Raw genomic sequence first — 17,881 nt, forward strand, 5'->3', positions numbered from 1 at the left:
TGGCCTTTGTGGGGCCCTTCCAACTCAGGATATTCTATGATTTTATGATCCTATGGAACAGTGGAATTTCTGTAATAATTTTATTGGCATCAATCACTTCTCTGGTATTTGCCTGTGAGAAACTCATTACCAGGTAGCTGGGGCCAGATGACTTGGAATCAGTTAAGATCTGGGCTTGGCCATCTTGCATCAACCCCTGACGTCCAAATGCCTGCCACAAGTTGGCTCATGTTAGACTAGAAGAGAATCTGCCTGCTGGGTACATGGGATGCCCTGGAGGCACAGGCCACCGTCATGGCCCGTGGTTGGTGTATATGAGTGAGAAGCGATCAAATCAATGCTCCTTTCAGAGTAACAGCAGCACTGGCATGTCAGGATCATTAGGTAGATGTGATGTGTCCCGATACTAGGACATTCCTAAAGACTGAGATACAAGCTTAGTGAAATTATGAGAGAAGGACCAACGTAGCACTTCATCAGTTCCAGCTCAAAAGAGATGGACCAGATGATCCTCAGCTGTTCTCCATCTGTGCTTTTTTTTTTCTTTTTATTCCCCCAAGACTTCTTGTTACTTATCATTCCCTAGACTGTGATTCAGGGAGGACTCAACACATACTAGATGATACATGTGGAAGCAGTCCTGTTGTGTCCAGTGGGAGACATCTTCTCGCCATGGTGCCCCTCAGGACCCAGACAGGGGCTGTATCTGTGTGTGCCTTGCTAGATGCACTGCTCACTCTCTGATCCCTCAGAGCAACTCCATGGAGAGGTTGGGAGGATGAGTTCACCTTTCCAGAGTGCCAAAAAGAAAAACTGCGGTGCTTTTGATCTGTGTTTTATTTTGAGTGCTACTTTGACTGGACATTGAAAAAAAACCAAAATGACAAAACAGAAGTAATTTGATGTTTATAAAAAATGTAGGTTTGTACATTATTAAAGTGTTGCCTATTATAAAAGGCAACTTCTCCAATAGCTGGACATGGGGTTGCAAATGCATAAAAATGTAAAGCTAAGTATTGGGCTACACGTCTTTCCTACTTGGCATCAATGCCTGTGGTCGTGCTCTGGAAGTTTGACTTGTTTTGTCATTTTTGATACACAAAATAAACAAAACCTGAGACAAAGGGCAAGCTTGTAAATAGGGGAGCAGCCACTTGGGAATTCTATTTTATTTGTTTTCCTTTTATTACCTTCTTATTCCATCTAATAAGGTGACCTTGCAACAGATAGATGCAGATAAGGCTGGTCACCTCTGTTGTCCGATTTTGCAAGCTGGGAAGTGAGTTGCTGAAGCTGCTGATAATAGGAAGATTGCCTGCGAAAAAAGAATCTCCTGCTTCTGTTAATTAAACGTGTACTTTTATGAGACAGATTGAAGTGATTAACTTACAACTTTTGGGGGCGGATTTTTTTTAAAAAGAAATTAATAAGGGATAGTATTTTTTCATTGCTTCACCAAGGAGGAAATAAAAAGCCACGGTGCTGAACCACAGCCAGCCCTCTGACCAGCAAAGACAAAAGGATATTTGCCTGTAAGAAGACAGAGAGCACCCGCTGACAACATTAAAGAAGTTGAAACCATGTCTTTTAAAAACATTCCTGTAGTTTAAGTTGAAATTCCTTTTCTTGGACCTTGCCAGCAACTGTCTTGGAGAGTATTAGGGTTCAATGGCTTTTCCTGGCAGGGCAAGCTTGTACGAGCTGGGGCAGAAGGTCATGTAGGAGTGCAGAACCATATGCCAAGTTTAGTTTTGTTGAATTGAGATACTACTAGTGCATAGAAAAACATAATGGCAGAGATAAAGGCAAGACCAGCAGCTGCACAAAGTGAAAGGAGAACTGAAAGGTAGGTGTTAGTCTGCTGATAAAAACAAAAAAAATGTCAGCCACCTTCCAAGATGGAGTAGGTTCATGGCAGGGCAGAACCCACACCCACGTAACTTCTACAATCTTTCCTTGAACTCTGAGGTTCAAAGTGAGGGTCAGGACATGCACACTGTTGAAATCAGTCTTTTGCAAAACCCCAAAAGACTGAAGTATGACTGTCCCTGGTGAATACACGTCCTGCCTCTCCTGCTTACCCTCCAGCACACATCTAACAAAATTTTCTTCCAGAGCAAAATGTTACATCAATTTGTTCCTGTTTGCAAAAATCTGTAGTTTTTGCTGCAGGATTATTGTGTCAACACAATTTAAGATGCCTCCAACCAAGCATAGAATGATATATAAAACAGGTTGAGACTGGATTAGAAAGGTACTGTCTGTGACTTCAGATGAAATGGATTACTCTGTTCCTGCAATTCAGTGGAAACCAGTAAGATACATCATAAATGTTCAGATTACGTGCATTATTGGTTATGTTATTGTACTGACATTCCACGTATACTTTACTTCATCCCGTACTGCTTCTAAACAAAAATGTCTTTCACCCTCCAGGAGGAAGGAAGTGCAGAATAAAAGCAATGCTGAAAGGTAAATTGGGGTTGCAGTGTTTTTGTCAATAGTGAAATATGTAGTTGCCAGCACATTGTCTGATGCTGAATGGTGAGTGATGCTCCGTCTACTAAGAACATTGGTGTTTCAGATGTTCTTGCAGATGTCCTGTGAGATTATAGATGTGTACTGAACCCTTGGTGCCCTGTGATGCGCTAGTCATGCTCTCAAGTAAGGACACCCAACATACACTTGCCAGCAAGCAGTGACATGCTCAAAGGGTGGCATCTGCTAACTCAGCTCCTAGCTCACACCAAATGAAGCAGTCCTCCTAAAGTAAATAACTGAGTGATCTGAATTGATGGAGAAAAGCCGGTGCCTTTGAAGGCTTCCACAGGCAGATCATGTTTAGGGACATCCTACATTTAGATGTGGCAGCCTTGTGGATGGAATCCTACCTTGCTGGACTCTGGGCTGCTGCCATGAATGGAGGCATCAGGGGGCTGAGGCTGCTCCCACAGCTGAACCACCTCTACATTTCTAGGTATCTAGGGGCATGTTTATATCTCACTGTCATCTCACCATGCCCATGTCACTGTTGGCCTGTGTACCATCGGCTCTCCCCTCTGTGGGGTAGACTCATTTCTCCATCCTCAGTCGCCCCAAGGATCATGGTGGCAGTGGGGCACGTGGGGTCCAACCACCTCCTGAGCAGAGTCCTTTCTTTGGTACCACTGTCAGCAAAGAGCAGCCAGCAAACAGCTCCTGTTCCATCACATTTCTTTCTCCTCCTGGACATAGCATGTTCTTCCTCCTTCCCACTTAGTGCTCCCACTGGGCTATCTCCCTTGACATCCACCTCACCCCATGGGGAGGCATCAGGATCCTTGGGCTTTCCAACCCATATGTGTAAATTCTGGATTTTAGCCCACAGCTTCAAGTACTTCTGTCCCAAATGTGGTGACAAAAATCTCATTAATTTCAAAGAAAGTTAGACTGGTCCTAATGGGAAACTCTGTTTTCCTAAGGATTAAATGTTTGTGGGCTTCCTTGTAAAGTTAGCATCGGAGCTGCAGTCCTGGTGACCTGGATATTAGGGCATAGGTGAATTCTTGTTACTCATCTAGTCCATGATTTTACTGTTTGTCAGTGAAGGGTCTGTCCACTTGTCATCTGATTGTGCAAATCACCTTCCATGTGAGTCGGGATTTAAGTTTCGCTGTTTTTCAGTCTGACTATGTGCAGAGGGAGTTGTAGTCATTTTTTTTTTTTTCCACGGGAACTTCCTTTCTCTAAACACCACCCCTTGGCAGTGGACCTGCTGACACCTCAGAGCAAGATACAGATAAAAAGGGCAGCCTGTCTTCCTTTTCCCCAGTCAGAAGCAAGTGGCAGAGACTACTCAGGAGCTTGGAAGCTGCTGGCATCGCAGGTATCTCAGGTAGAAACTCTGACAAGAACCATGAGCAGCATCACTGGTGAGTTTTTACTGCGTGATATGATATGTTAGATGTGTGGTTTGGCAAGTCTACTGCAAGGGGGATGGCAGCTCCAGAGATTCTCACCCCTCTGATTGCCATGGGTGACACCTTGGGGAAAGGAGTTTTGGTGTTACCACTGCTCGTGGGGGATCAGTTTGCTCTGGCTGTGCAAATTCTGGTTTTGACAGATTGGCAAACCAACTGAATAATGCAACCCATTTTTCATCACTTTTCACTAACCTCTAGGCATGTGGTTCTATCAATGATGGGAAAAAACGCAGTTCTTTTAAAAGATTAAAAGAATTTCTCTTGTTTCAGGTTACTTAATCATGTAGATTATTGCTCTTTAGTGACAGTTGATAGCATCTGATGGAAGTTGTGAAATAACTGAAAAGAGGATTTATTTGGGCTTGAGCTCCATCCCATGGCTGTCCTGTCCTGCTGCCCCATTCTCAGGAGATGCTGCACATACCTAGAAAGGTGCCTGAGTCACTCCTGCTTAGCTGCTGAACCACTACCACTGGCCAGCCCAACGCCAGGGTGTCCAAAATCCTTGTGGTTTGGGATGTAGCTGAGCAGCTGCACATGCAGGCTGGATAGTGCCTACAGCAGAGTTGGGAGATGGCTCCACAGCCTTCAGGAGGGGAAGGGTGTCCTGACACCACTCCAAGCCCCTCAATTTCACACCTCTGTACTCTGTGTATGAGCTGAAATTTTCCAGGAAGTCTTGGACAGCAGCATCCTTGGGATGGGATCTCACATCTCTGGGATGGGAGAGTGTTTACCTGGAGGCTGGGCAAGGATCGGCAGTAAATGCGGGTATCCAAATTTTGTTCTCTCTTGAAAATACCACAGTCCTCATCGCACTTCTGTCCTGTCCTTCTGAGCAACCCTTGTTCCCACTGAAACCAGGCCTACTATAAATATTCTGCTCTGTGTTAATATTTCTTTTTAAACCACATCACCTCATCATCAGCCCCAGATCCTTACCGGTGCCAAGTCCTCATGTCCCCAGTTTTGTTCTGGTTGATCACTGTGCTCTTGAAGCTCTGAACATCTCTCCAAGCAGGTAGCAATGCAATGGGACCAGGGGGTTAGTGTAGGAACAAGCTCTGTAAGTGATAAATCATTGAACTAGGAGATAAAAATACTGCCTTGAAATTTCTTCTGTTAAAAAAAAATAAGGAAGGAAAAAAAATCTGACAGCATTTGGGATTTGGGTTTGCTTCTGTATTGCCCCAGGAACAAGAGCAGACAGGACTGCCTCTTGCAGCTCAAGCCTCCATCCCGTGAGCGGGCACATTCTTGGCATGTTCAGCTCTGCTGTAAATCATTAATTTCCGTGTTGGCAAATGGAGGTGCCTGCAGGCAGCTGGACTAGGGGTGTGTGGGTGCCCAGTTCTGTGCCCTGGCCAGGGAGCAGAGCAGGAAGCTGAAAGCAGCAGGTTGTGGATTGCCCAGGGAAGACAGGCTGTGGCCAAACCCCCTCGGATGTGGTGATGGGTGCGCCACTGGCTAGCTCTGAGGCATTCCTTGGCGCAGGACACCGTGCCGGTCAGATCATAGGGTGTCACGGGTGTGTTTGCACAGGAATAAATGCAGTGCAATTGATGGGCAGTGCTGAGCAGAGACAGGTCTTTGGCACCGCGCAGCATTGTCAGGCCATATTCCAAAGCAGCTGTTGTCTGCAGATTTTCTCCATGCATTCTCAGCATTGGTGATGTCTAGAAACGGGATGGAAATGCAATTCCTAAGTTAGGAAATGCTGGAAGGATGGATTCCCCAGAGCCCTTTCCCACAGCCATCCTATGCATTCAAGTCCCACATCTCTTCGTAGCCCTCTCCCATCACCAGGGCTGTTTTCTGATATCTTCTCAGCACAACATCAGGGTTTCCATAAAGAACAAGGTTGAGCAGCTTTAGTGTTTGCAGATTTCTTAATGCTAAGGAATATGGACTTCCTCTTCATCCTCAAGAGGATTAAGCAGCTAGCTCCAGCTGAAATTTTTTGACATAAACATACGCACACCCCGTTGCACAAAACATCAGCCCAAGGTCAGCAACTGGCATGCAGCAAGCAAACAAAAAGCACTCAAAAACTGTATCAGTTAACAAAAGGTGCTGGTCAATTTAAGTCTATTTGCTGTGGCACTGATATCTGTAATGTAATTAAGATAAATATGGTTTATATAGTTACTAAGAAGGAATACGTGGAGGTAGCAATCTGGTCAGTTCAGTTTACTCAAGGCTGCAGTTGCTGCCCAGCACAGGTCGCAGTAGGAAGTGTGGCACTGATTTCAGCCTGCCCTGGGTCCAGCCCTGCATGTGGCATCTCTCATGCCACAGCAGATACCAGCAGATTTCAGACTCTTCGATGTTAGGGATGGTTCTTGTTGATACTCAAGTTAGCATGGTTGCCTGGTATCATGCAAATCTGTCAAGACATTTGGTGAATTAATCCCTTCAACCATTATGCCTTTGACTTGCTAACTTCTAAGTTACCGTAAGCCGTTTTTGCCTCTCCCATGTCTTCATCTGAATCACTCATGAGACAAGTGCTTATGAGGTATTGTTACTCCCTACTGTTCACACGGAATTTATCCTTTGAGGATATTTAATGGGCAGGTCCAAGACAGGTAAAATGCTCCCAAAGAAATACAGCTCAGCCACATTCCGGCATGCCCTGGCTTTCCCTGTCATACCGTCACAGCCTGCCAAAGCCTGATGCAGTGACCCCCAAATCCCCATCACCACTGAAAGCTGAGGGCTTTCTCTTTGCTTAAGCATATCACTGGGTTGTACCTCTCAGAGCTCCACTCCTACGCCCCAGCCCTGAGCCACGAGCTGCTGGGCATAGGGTTGATGAGGCTTTTCCCAGCCCTGCTCCTGTCCAGAGCTGCAGGAGTAAAGGGCACTTGAGGAGACAGTGATTTTAAATATTATGACTTACAAAATCAGCTGCTCTGTTGAAAATGAATGGGAGCGAGGCACTTGCAAGGGATTCTTGCTGGAGTTCAAATCTGTTCTGAAGTCAAATGGGAAAAGCACTAGTTGTCATGAAGGGGGACAGTGCCCTGTGGTGAGTGTGCTGCAGCAATCCACCTGGAGTAGGAACAACCTCCTGCCTTGACCTCCTGCTCTTTGGCCCTGGACTGCTGCAGCATGACTCTGCTTCCCTACTGCACTGCCCAGGGTGTCTGAGGTTGACCTCTGGGTATTTATATTATTTTATATTGGTTTATACTATTTATCTTATTTTATATTACAGTAGAATCATAGAATAGCTTGGATTGGAAGGGACCTAAAAGATCATCTAGTTCCAACCCCCTTACCATGGACAGGGACACCTTTCACTAGTCCAGGTTCCTCAGACTCCATCCAATCTGACCTTGAACACTTTCAGAGATGGGGCATCCACAACTGCTCTGGGCAACCTGTTCCAGTGCCTCACCACCCTCACAGTAAAGAATATTAATATATTTTGTATATTTGATGTTATATTAAATATATTATACATTATTATACTATACTATAATTTATAGTGCTTTGCCCCTCACATTTATCATCCCCCTAGGCAGGCAACATCTCTGCAGCACAGCTAGCTTCCAGCCTTCCTTTGGTTCCTCAGGTTGTAAAAGAAACCAAGTCTACGGAAAAAGAAAACAAACCTTGCAAATATTCACATATGCAGATTTCTGTAAGAGGTTGAGTGATGACTGCTGTGATATTATTTGGGACTAATTTTTTGAGGGGGAAATATAAAGAATCAGCTTCAGTGTCCTTAAGAGTCCCATTTCCCAGGTCCTTGGTATTCCAGAGACACTGGGGATCTCAACAATTGAGAGGAGCTGAATTTTGGCACATTCGGTTTACTCCCTGCTTGACTGAGTGTGCTACATTTTGTGAGGAGCAGTAAAAGCTACTGTTAATTATTATTTGATAATCCATTAGTCATAGTGATACTCAATGTGATTCCTTGTGCTGGATCACTGGGCTCTCTAGATGTTTTGATAACTCACAGGGCTGCAATAATAATAAGAAAACTTCGCTGAGCAATTACCATCAATCTCTTTTTTTTCCTCTCTCCTTTTCTGCTAATGTCTTTCCAGAGACCAGTCTGAAGGCCACTGGGATTGACTTTCTTAAGAGCCAGAACACCCGCGAGCACCACACAGATGGGTACAACATCAAGAACCTGGCGGTGCGGCGTGGGCAGCCCTTCCAGGTGCAGGTCAGCCTCAACAGGGAGCTGACGGCTGCCGACAAGCTGTCACTGCGCTTCAGCATCGGTAAGTAGGATCCCCTCTGCAGATACTGGGCAAAGATGGAGAGCCCTGGGAACCTCCAGCTGCCTGATCCTGGCACTGCACAGGCATTGAAGACCTGTGCAACCCTCCCACATTTTGTCTTGAATTTGTTTCCAGGTGAAAATCCGACAAAAATCAGGGGGAGCCTGATGTCACTGAAACCGGAGAAGGAGCAGGGTTTCAATGGGTGGAAAATCTCCGTTGTCAAGAAGAACGGCAAAGAGGTAGAGCCTGTGGACAAGGGGCTCAATGCCCAGTGCCAAGCCCACCAGAAGCTACAGAGCAAATCATCCTCATACCCGTCCTGCTTTCCCTTAGTCCTATAATTTTAGGTGGGCAGCAGCCTTGCCCTGCCTAATTCATTTTTTCCCCATGCACAGGCAGTATTGGCCCCATCCTATTACCTTGCCCTCCCTCCCTGCATGGACCTCCATGGCCACCAGCTTTGCCACTCATGCTGGTCCTGTGGCACCATGTTTGTGCCGTACCTGTAACCATGGTGGAGTGTCCCTCATGCCGTCTCTCCTTGTTGCCTCCTCAGTGCCTGCTGTCTGTCACCAGCTCACCCAGTGCCCCCGTGGGAAAATACACCTTGAACGTGAAGACTGGGACTAACATTTACAAGCCTGAAAATGGTGTCATCTACCTTTTGTTCAATCCCTGGTGTAAAGGTGAGTGGTCCTGCAGCTGGGGGTGATAATTACTGCTGCCAGGGACTGTCCTTTGGCAGAACTTTTCTTCATATTTTGCCTCTCTTTCTTACGTACATTGCTTTTCCCCCATAAAACACTGCAAACAGCAACCTCATAGAGCTAGTAGGAAGCTGGGCAATAGCAATGAGCCAGCTCCTTGCTGGGCACTCTCCAGTGACAGGACATAGAGTACCATCTCTCTGTCACCTCTGTTGGCACCTCTTTGTGACCCCTCTTTGTTTCTCTGAGCCATCACAAAGGTTAACTGAGAGGAATGAGTTGGCTTAAAATTCAGACAAAAAATAACCAGACAAAAAAACATGTGTTCTTAGTTGGAATCAGTTACCCAGTTGTCTCTGCTATCTACCTAGTTCACTACAGTGTTCAGAAATAAGCTTTTTGCTATAATAAAAGAGTGGTCATGTAGCAATAGACCTACAGGGGGAAAATAAAGGTTAATCTTATAGGAAATTCTTCCACAATAGGAACAAAAAAATCTGAGTACTACATGGTCATTATTTGGTGTGAATATTGCAGACCATTGATTCCCCCAGTTTAGCTTTCCATGGGAAATTTCGTATAATGTGTGCAAACCACCTAACTTCTGAGGGTTGTTTTTTTTTTCCAGATGATGATGTCTTCATGGACGATGAGGCACAGAGAAAGGAGTATGTGCTCAACGACACAGGCTACATCTATGTTGGGTCTGCATACAGCATATATGATAGGCCCTGGAATTTTGGGCAGGTAAAACACCCTTATTCGCCCCTTCGGCATTTGTTTCAGTGAATCAGACTTACAAACAGTTTAAGCCTGTGAGTAGCAAAAAGTGCTGGAATGGTCCTGCCACCTTCATTGGGAGGGCTCACCTGGTTAGAGTAACCCACCCACAGCTGGAGAATGGGGTTTAATAGCACATTTATAGTCAGATCATGTGATCCATGGCAAAGAATGTTGAAACTCAGGACAGAGTTGTGGTTGAAAAAATTCCCTTAAGGAAATTTCTGCTCTCATGCAACTGTAGCTGTTGGTAACCAGCTCATGAGCTGTGGAGGGGGCTGACAGGGGAAAAAAGTCTGATTATTTACCTGTTGCATCATGAACAGGAATAAAAAGGGTAGAAGTGCTGGCAGAGGTTATCACCTTTCAAGTGGTGCCTTCACTGATGTCTGGGTCCAGGACACAATCAGCCACTCTCTCAGGAAGGGTGTTCCTTCACACTGCCTGTGAGATAACTCCAGAGGAAAGGAATGTCGAATTGGCTTGGGTTAGAGATAAGAGGTGGATGCCAGAGCAGATTTACTGGCATCCTGTAGAAAGCACACAGGCACCCAAACAGAGTATCCTGCACCATATCTAGACAGAATTCCCCACAAAAAGATGTTGGAATCTGTTTTCTGGTTTTGCTTTTGTTTTCATTTTTTTGTTTGTTTAATAAGTTTACAATTTCAAGCTGCAGGATACAGATAGCCCAACAAAGGTGCTCTCACTGATGCCTTTACACAAAAGGGGCCAAAGGGCATCATCCATAGGGCTGTTCCTATCCTAATATTTATTCTGCTGTTAAGCAATGAGCATTGATATTGATATTCTGCCAAGCTTCTTTGGATCGGATGTTTGACATCTCTGTGAATTGGTCCTCAGGGAGCCTTATCACCAATTGCTTATTAGAAATCTTTGCTGTAATAATCTGCATTTACGTACCTTTCTTTTTTCCAAGGTTCATTTTGTACCTATGTCAATAGACGGAATATTTGTAGTGGTCTTAAATTTTCATTACTCTTGTGATTAATTTGCAGAGTTGCAGCTATATGACATTGGTGACTTAGTACTAGTCACAGAAGTAAAGATTACAGGGTCAGGTTCCAACGGTGTTTGCAAGATACATGAGACAGGCTTTTGTCTTCCAGAGTAGGATTTCATTTTAGCCCTTCTTTGGAGAAAACAGCTTTGGGAAGCCCCATAGCCTTGAAAATTTAATATCATAAAGGAAGTTTAGAAGTTAGAGCTTGTCAGATAGTTTCCTCCAAGTATTTGCTTTACACTGACGAGCAAATTCTGTTTTAGAGCAGCATATAAAAATGCCTCCATTTTCTTTACAAAACAGTTTGAGGAATTCATCTTGGACGCCTGCATGTATCTACTGGACAAAAGCAAACTCAGTCTGACTGATAGAAGGGATCCTGCATATGTGTCCAGAGCCATGTCTGCTTTGGTAAGCCTCTCTCAGTGAAGTGCTTTGCCCCTCCAGAACTCCCTCCTCCTTCTTACTTGCTCTTCCTTCCCTGGGACCGTGAACACCATTTCAGGAAGCATCTGAAATAGATTTCTTTGAGAAACTGCAAGGAAAGAGCCAGAGGCATTTTGGGTCGAGGGAAGAGGTGGACAAAATATCTTCCCATCTCCAAAGCTTGCAGCTGCTCCAGTGGTTGTTCTTCCTCATCAGCTGTGTTGGTGGGGTCAACACAAAGATTGTGTTTTGATGGAGTAACTGCTCTCTGTGGTGGGACCCTTCTTGGAGCACTGGGTGCAGGGTTAATTTTGACTACCCCGAGCAGCAGTGTCACCTCCCTCTAAATACCCAGATAGAGGGTTTCCAACCAGGGGAGCACCCAGACAGCACCAGAAGCCTTGCTGGGTGCCACAGGGCTGTGGAACACCTGGGAAGACACAGGGAGGGCAGAGACCACGAGGATTTAAGCCTCATTCAGCCTCATTCTTTTATTTTTCTCCTTTGCATATGTGTGTGGCCACAGGTTAATGCCAATGATGACAGCGGTGTCCTGATGGGGAACTGGTCAGGGAATTACAGTGGTGGGACGTCCCCTATGGATTGGATTGGGAGTGTCGCAATTTTGCAGAAGTATTACAAAACAAAGAAGCCAGTCAGTTATGGCCAATGTTGGGTCTTTGCAGGAGTCCTCACTACAGGTAAACAGTGAACTGTATCCCTTCTCTAACATCCTAATTACTGTGCTAGAAAGTCAAATTCCCCTGCCTCTGAGCAGCAGAGGTGGCAGGGTCTGTCATGTAATGAGAGGCTGAGAAAGCCAGGACTGCTTAGCCTGGAGAAGAGAGGGCTCTGGGGGTCTTATCCTTGTGTATAAATACCTGACAGGAAGGAGTGGGGCACAGACAGGCTCTTCTCAGTGATGCCCAGTGAAAAGACCAGAGGTGATAGGCATAACCTGAAACATGGGAGGTTCTGTCTGAACATGGGAAATAGATTTTTCCCCATGAGGGTAACCAACCACTGGCATGGGTTGTCCAGAGAGGTTATGGAATCTACATCCTTGAAGATATTCAAAAGCCATCTGGACACAGTCCTGGGCACCTCCTCTAGCAGACCCTATGTGAGCAGAGAGGTCAGATGAGATGATCCCCAAAGATGCCCACCAACCTGAGTGATTTTGTGATCCTGTGTTTTGTCGGTCTATGCTGCAGTCATGCGTTGCTTGGGAGTTCCAGCCCGCTGCGTTAGTACCTTCAACTCGGCGCATGATACGGAGGAGAACCTGAGAGTTGACATTTACTTGAATGAATCAGGAGAAAAGCTGAACTGGATGTCTCTTGACTCTGTCTGGTACTGTCAAATGGAGCTAATGCTTCCTACCCCTTGTGCTGCCTTGCAGTGCCCCATTTCCCACCCCTAGTGATTCCTTTGATAATTTCCCCTATTGCCCAGGACAGAGAAAGCCTGGGGTTTCACAGGCTTACACACAAAAATACCTATTAAATCTGCCCTTAATAAAGGCTTAAGGGAAGGGATCATGACTCTTCAGGCTGTAACAGCTCACTCCTTTTCTTTCCAACCCAAATGCATGCAGGAACTTCCATGTGTGGAACGATGTCTGGATGAAGCGGACAGACCTGCCAGATGGGTTTGATGGCTGGCAGGCAATTGATGCAACTCCTCAGGAGCAAAGTCAAGGTAGGATTTGCCTAGAAAGGCTCTTCTGCAACTCCTGAGGGAGGCAGGGACATTTTGTATGAAAGCCATGCTCCCCATTCAGCAAAGCACATACTCTACATGCACATCTTCATGCGCTGGGGCAGTGACACCCTAAAGCAGGAGATCTCAGTTCTGCCATCTCAGGCCAGGATGGGAGGAACAGCATCTCTTGGTAGGCAGAAAAACAACTTTGTAGAATGCTATGGGGACATGAATGTCATTTCAGAGGTTAGAGCACACCTAAGTCATGGAGATCATGAGCCTGTTCATTGGTAGATTGGAGGAGTGACCACCAAAATTGGTGACTACCCTCCCTGCACAGATTCAGGGAATTTGGAAGCAGAAAAACCCCCAAAACATTAATTCTCAAGGCAGTGCAGAAAGTGGAATATTGCCAGGAGTTCAAACACAGATGTCTGGACTCAGTTAACTCCATAACTACTAAGCTGCAACTTTCTAACCTTAAAATTGTGTAAGTGAGGGGAAACACAGACCTTGGCCTTCTACAAAAAAGCCCAAGCAGCTGTGGGATGAATAAGAGCTTTTGGAGTTCGTTACTAAGTTGGAGGACTATTTACTGCTAAGTGTCAACTACCATGACCACAGATTCGTGCTTTAGTGTGTCTGAGAGTGGAATAAAAATTGGATTCACTGCTCATTTTTGGAAAATCAGCTGGTATTGAATGCACTTTCTAGGTGTTTTCCAGTGTGGTCCGTGCTCAGTGAAGGCTGTCCGAGAAGGAGATGTGTACTTGTCCTACGATAGCAAGTTTGTGTATGCAGAGGTGAATGCTGACAAAGTCTACTGGATTGTCAAGAAGGTGAACGGCAAGGATAAGTACATCAGGGTTAGCACGGAGACCCAGGATATCGGCAAAAACATCAGCACAAAAGCCGTGGGGCGGAATGAGCGGGAAGACATCACCCTGCAGTACAAGTACCCTGAAGGTGACTGCCCCAGTCCTCTAATGTAGTGCTAGAGAGGAGACCCCTGACCATGTAGGTCACCCTCAACACGTGTTGTCTCAGGAGAAAACTGCAAGAGTAGCTGCAGTGACAAACCCGGTGTAAGACCTGGAGACCCTCGGGAGGCAGCACTTATCCTGGGCATCCTCATGCCCACAGTGACACCTATAGGCTGCTCTTTAAGGACAAGCAAGTTAGCAGGCAACGAAAGAAATGGGCTGAGTGATAAACCTAGTCATCAGACTGACCTTTGCTTTATTTCTTCATTCTTTTTCTTTTTGTCTTTCCTTTCCCCACACCATATTGGAAACAAAAAATCCTATGTTTTCTCCTGACAATTATCAGATCCAGCCATGTTGTCCTAGATTATTAAACCCTTTCCAGCGAGGAGGACGAAAATATCAAAATTTAAGAGCATCCATCCTCCAAAAGGTCTCTTTCAGGAAATTCTTCTAGTCCAAAATGCGAGTTAGATTTGGTGGTAGTGTAAACAGGAAGGTCTCCTGAGCAGAGGCTGGAGGTGCCCTGACATCCTCCATCCTCTCTGCTTAGCAACAGAAGCATAAATAAAGGGAAGATGGCTCTGCGTGAGGAGACTGAGATACAGATATCATCCATATTTTTCTTTATCCAGGCTCCAAAGAGGAAAGGAAGTCCATGGAAAGAGCTTGCTCCTTCATACGCCCCTCAGGACTGGTTCCTCGTTCAGGCTACGCTTCAACTGTGGAGGAACAGGGTATGCGTAGAATTACAAACAAGCCTGTGGTCCTGCATGAGACAGTCACCAAGACTGGGCTCCATCTTGAGATAACCAATACGGAAGCTTTGCATCCTGGCAATCCCCTTGAACTGGCCATCACAGTGAAGACATCTACTCCTGGAAGCTGGACCATTGATCTTGCTGGCTCTTGCCAGCTGCAGTACTATACTGGAAAAGTTCAGGCCAACCTTGGAACTATCAAGGAGACCATCAAGCTTGAAGGCAAATCTGGTAAGACCAGAAAGCTTGGTGTGTTCTGTGCACTGTTTACTGTGGCAGTCTGGGATTTGTAATAGCTCCACTATAGACCAGTGTATGGCTCTGTACTTTGTGAAGAGCAGAAATTGCCTGCCTGCTACCTCCCTCCCTTGTTACCGCATTTGGAAGTCTCAGTTACAGACTAGGATCCCTCTGCAGCAGGGACTAAAACATGAAGGCCCTGTCCCTGCTGCAGCTTCAATGAGGTGGTTAGAAATACATCAGTGTGGGCAGACAGAGGTTTCCACGGTGTGAGTGAAGTGTGCTGGAGTATCTCCCTCCTGTCCTTACTGTATAAACATCAAAGATGCCACTGCAGGCTTTGATGGATTAGATCCCTCACAGGATTTAGATAGCTGGAAATTTCAGCCTTGTTTTGTTCTTGTTTGCCACTCTGATCTTGGTGGTGGTGATGCTGGAGAGTGTATTTTCTGAATTTTTTGCCCAAGCAAATTTCTGCCTCCTGACTGTCTGCCTGGCTGATCCCAAGAGCTGTTTGCTCCTGTGCATTGTGTATCTTTGAGTGACCTGGGTTGCATTTCTGATCCCCAGCAGTGTAACTGAAATTTGCTAAATAAGAGACTAACGACTGATGAATAATTAACAACCCTTTGCTCATTCCAAGCATGAGTCACTCTTGCAAAAAAAAAAAAATCTCTGCTGTTAGTGAGTGCTGAGTGTCTTAATACTGTCAAAATGCAGCAGGGTAGGACACAAAGGTATGTCCAAAATATATACATACATACATACATTTAGGGAAAAGCACAGACATTTTTGTTTTTATTCCAAGAAGCCAGGAAGCTTTGCAGCTAAAGCAATGCTGAGACACCAGCACTGCTGACTTCAGGGCTTTTCTGAGCCACTGGAAGCTTGTCCAGACAATTAAAAATAAAATCTGAAATGAAAGGAAAGCAAGCAATTGTATAGCAAGCAGTGCCTCAGAGAAACCGCAGGGGACACAAGTTTAGATGTACCTAATCTCCTGCTCCTCTGCCTCCTCCTGAGTGCTGGGGCAGCCGGGGATGAGGGCAGCTGAGATGCTGGATGTGAGCCTGAGCCAGTCCTCATCTGGGCAGAGAGACGGTCAGCTACCCCTCCCATGGGCTGCATGTGCCAGGTACCGCCCACCCAGGCAGGGCTTCCCCCAACAGGGGCTACGCCCTGAAGGGAAAGCAGCATGGTCTCAGGAAATACAGTTCATCCCACACCCTGAGACACCAGCCACCAGCGCTGACTTTGCTACCCAATTCCTGAGTGTGTGATGAAGCATCAAGTTGTATTTTCTTTCCTGCAGAAATGCAGATCCCTCTGAAAATAGCACCTGATGCGTATATGAAGACATTGGCCTCGGTGGATGATGAAGTGCTCATCCTTGTCACTGCCATTGCTGAGGTCAAGGAAACAAATGACAAACTCACCAAGGAGACATCAATGAGATTTGAGTACCCCCCCATCACTGTCCAGGTGAGGCAAGCACCAGCCAGGCTCCTGGGGAACTAGAGCCCTGCTCAACGTGGCATTCACAGGAGGATATCCCAAACAGCTGCCTCCTGGGATGCTCTGTCCTCGGCATTTTATTTGGCTATTCAACCCTTAACTGAAAGTTGAAAGCAGCCGTGAAATGAAAATATTATTGCCCCATCTAAAATGGGAAGGATGGGGCTGCTGGAGGGAAGGGGATGGAAGAGGACAGTTTGTACAGAGCCCATCTCCAATCCCATGTTCTGAAGGAAAAACATGTTGAGAAATCAGAGAGAAACCAGCTGGGAAAACATAGTTCCATGGGAGGGTGGAAAGGATAGAAGGGTGGAAGGAGTTGTCCCACACCATGCTGGTGGTACACAGCAAACCTGTAGCAGCTCTGGAACCTTTATTACCCCTCTGATCCCTGATCTTTGGGTTTGTTCCTCTCTTTCCTCCTCTGCCAGATGCCTGAAGTAGCCAAACTGAACAACGACTTCAGCTGTGCCTTCATCTTCAAGAACAAGCTGAACGTGGCTCTGGAAAACTGCAAGCTGCTGGTGGAGGGCTTGGGCATATTTAAGATGACAACATTTGATCAGGGGTAAGGAGATGAGCCCATTAAATGACCCTGGCAGTACTCTGCTTTGTTTCTTTTTTTTTAATTTCCCTTGGAGAAGTGGTTAGGGGATTTGGAGTAAGAGGACCCTTTGCCAGCTGTGTTTGAAACTGCACCACGTTTGGCCACAGTCCACATAGGAGAAAGAAGCACACAGATGTTGGCAGGCTCAGGGCATTGGGGCGTGAGAAGGGCTCTCCCTGCGTTCCTGCTGTGATGCCATGTGCTGCCTGGTCAGTGTGAACACAGCTGCTTCCTTCAGAGCTGAATTGAATGTTTCAGCAGTAGCGGGAACTAACTTTGGGGAAGGTCCCCAGGATCAACAGGACCACCAGCCAGTGCCACCATGCCACACCCCACTTGCTGCACGTGGGTCATGACAAAAGGGAAACACTTCCCGCAAATACACGCACTGCCTATTTCTTTAAGTGAAATTATTCAAAAGCAGCAAACAAGAACCCTTACTCATGCTGAGATTATTTGGGTTTTTTCTGTCCTTAGGGATATAATGCCTGGCAGGATCATGAAGTCTGAAGTAATATGCACTCCAACAAGACTAGGAGAGAAGAAAATAGTAGCCAAGCTGACCTCAAACCAGATCAAAGGGATCTCTGCAGAGAAGGCTATCACCATCATCGAGTAGGATCGGTGCCTCAGTGGGGTGTAAACAGTTGCCTTGCTTAAGCACATTGCATTGCTGGGCGTCTCAGGCACTTCTTGCCTCCTTGATTGCTGGATAGTACTTTCAAAGTAAAGAGCAAAAATACCATTAAGCTAAGGAATTAGCCTGACTTAAAGGGCACAGTTGCATTGATTGCAGTTAATTGTGATTCAATAAATGTTGTTAAAACTGACTGTGTCATTGGGTTGTGTGATATCGCCACACTGGAATAGCTCCAAACTCACCCCTTGCTAAGGATCAGAGCTTGTCATGGTGCCAGCTTCAGACAAC

General features: G+C 45.9%; 1 protein-coding gene across 1 annotated transcript; it reads left to right on the forward strand.

The window, feature by feature from the left end:
• The first annotated feature begins 3,592 nt into the window (after positions 1-3,592).
• Positions 3,593-17,728, forward strand: TGM4 (transglutaminase 4). Its single transcript, XM_027659454.1, has 14 exons — positions 3,593-3,911; positions 8,024-8,203; positions 8,339-8,445; positions 8,763-8,892; positions 9,542-9,660; positions 11,021-11,128; positions 11,670-11,844; positions 12,358-12,496; positions 12,741-12,844; positions 13,562-13,813; positions 14,466-14,822; positions 16,144-16,313; positions 16,778-16,914; positions 17,431-17,728. The coding sequence occupies exons 1-14, from the start codon at positions 3,671-3,673 to the stop codon at positions 17,570-17,572; spliced, it is 2,361 nt and encodes a 786-aa protein (XP_027515255.1). The 5' UTR covers positions 3,593-3,670; the 3' UTR covers positions 17,573-17,728.
• Positions 17,729-17,881: the final 153 nt, after the last annotated feature.

The sequence above is a fragment of the Corapipo altera genome, unplaced genomic scaffold (assembly GCF_003945725.1).
Source record: "Corapipo altera isolate COAL_440 unplaced genomic scaffold, ASM394572v1 44b, whole genome shotgun sequence".
Taxonomy (NCBI): Eukaryota; Metazoa; Chordata; class Aves; order Passeriformes; family Pipridae; genus Corapipo; species Corapipo altera.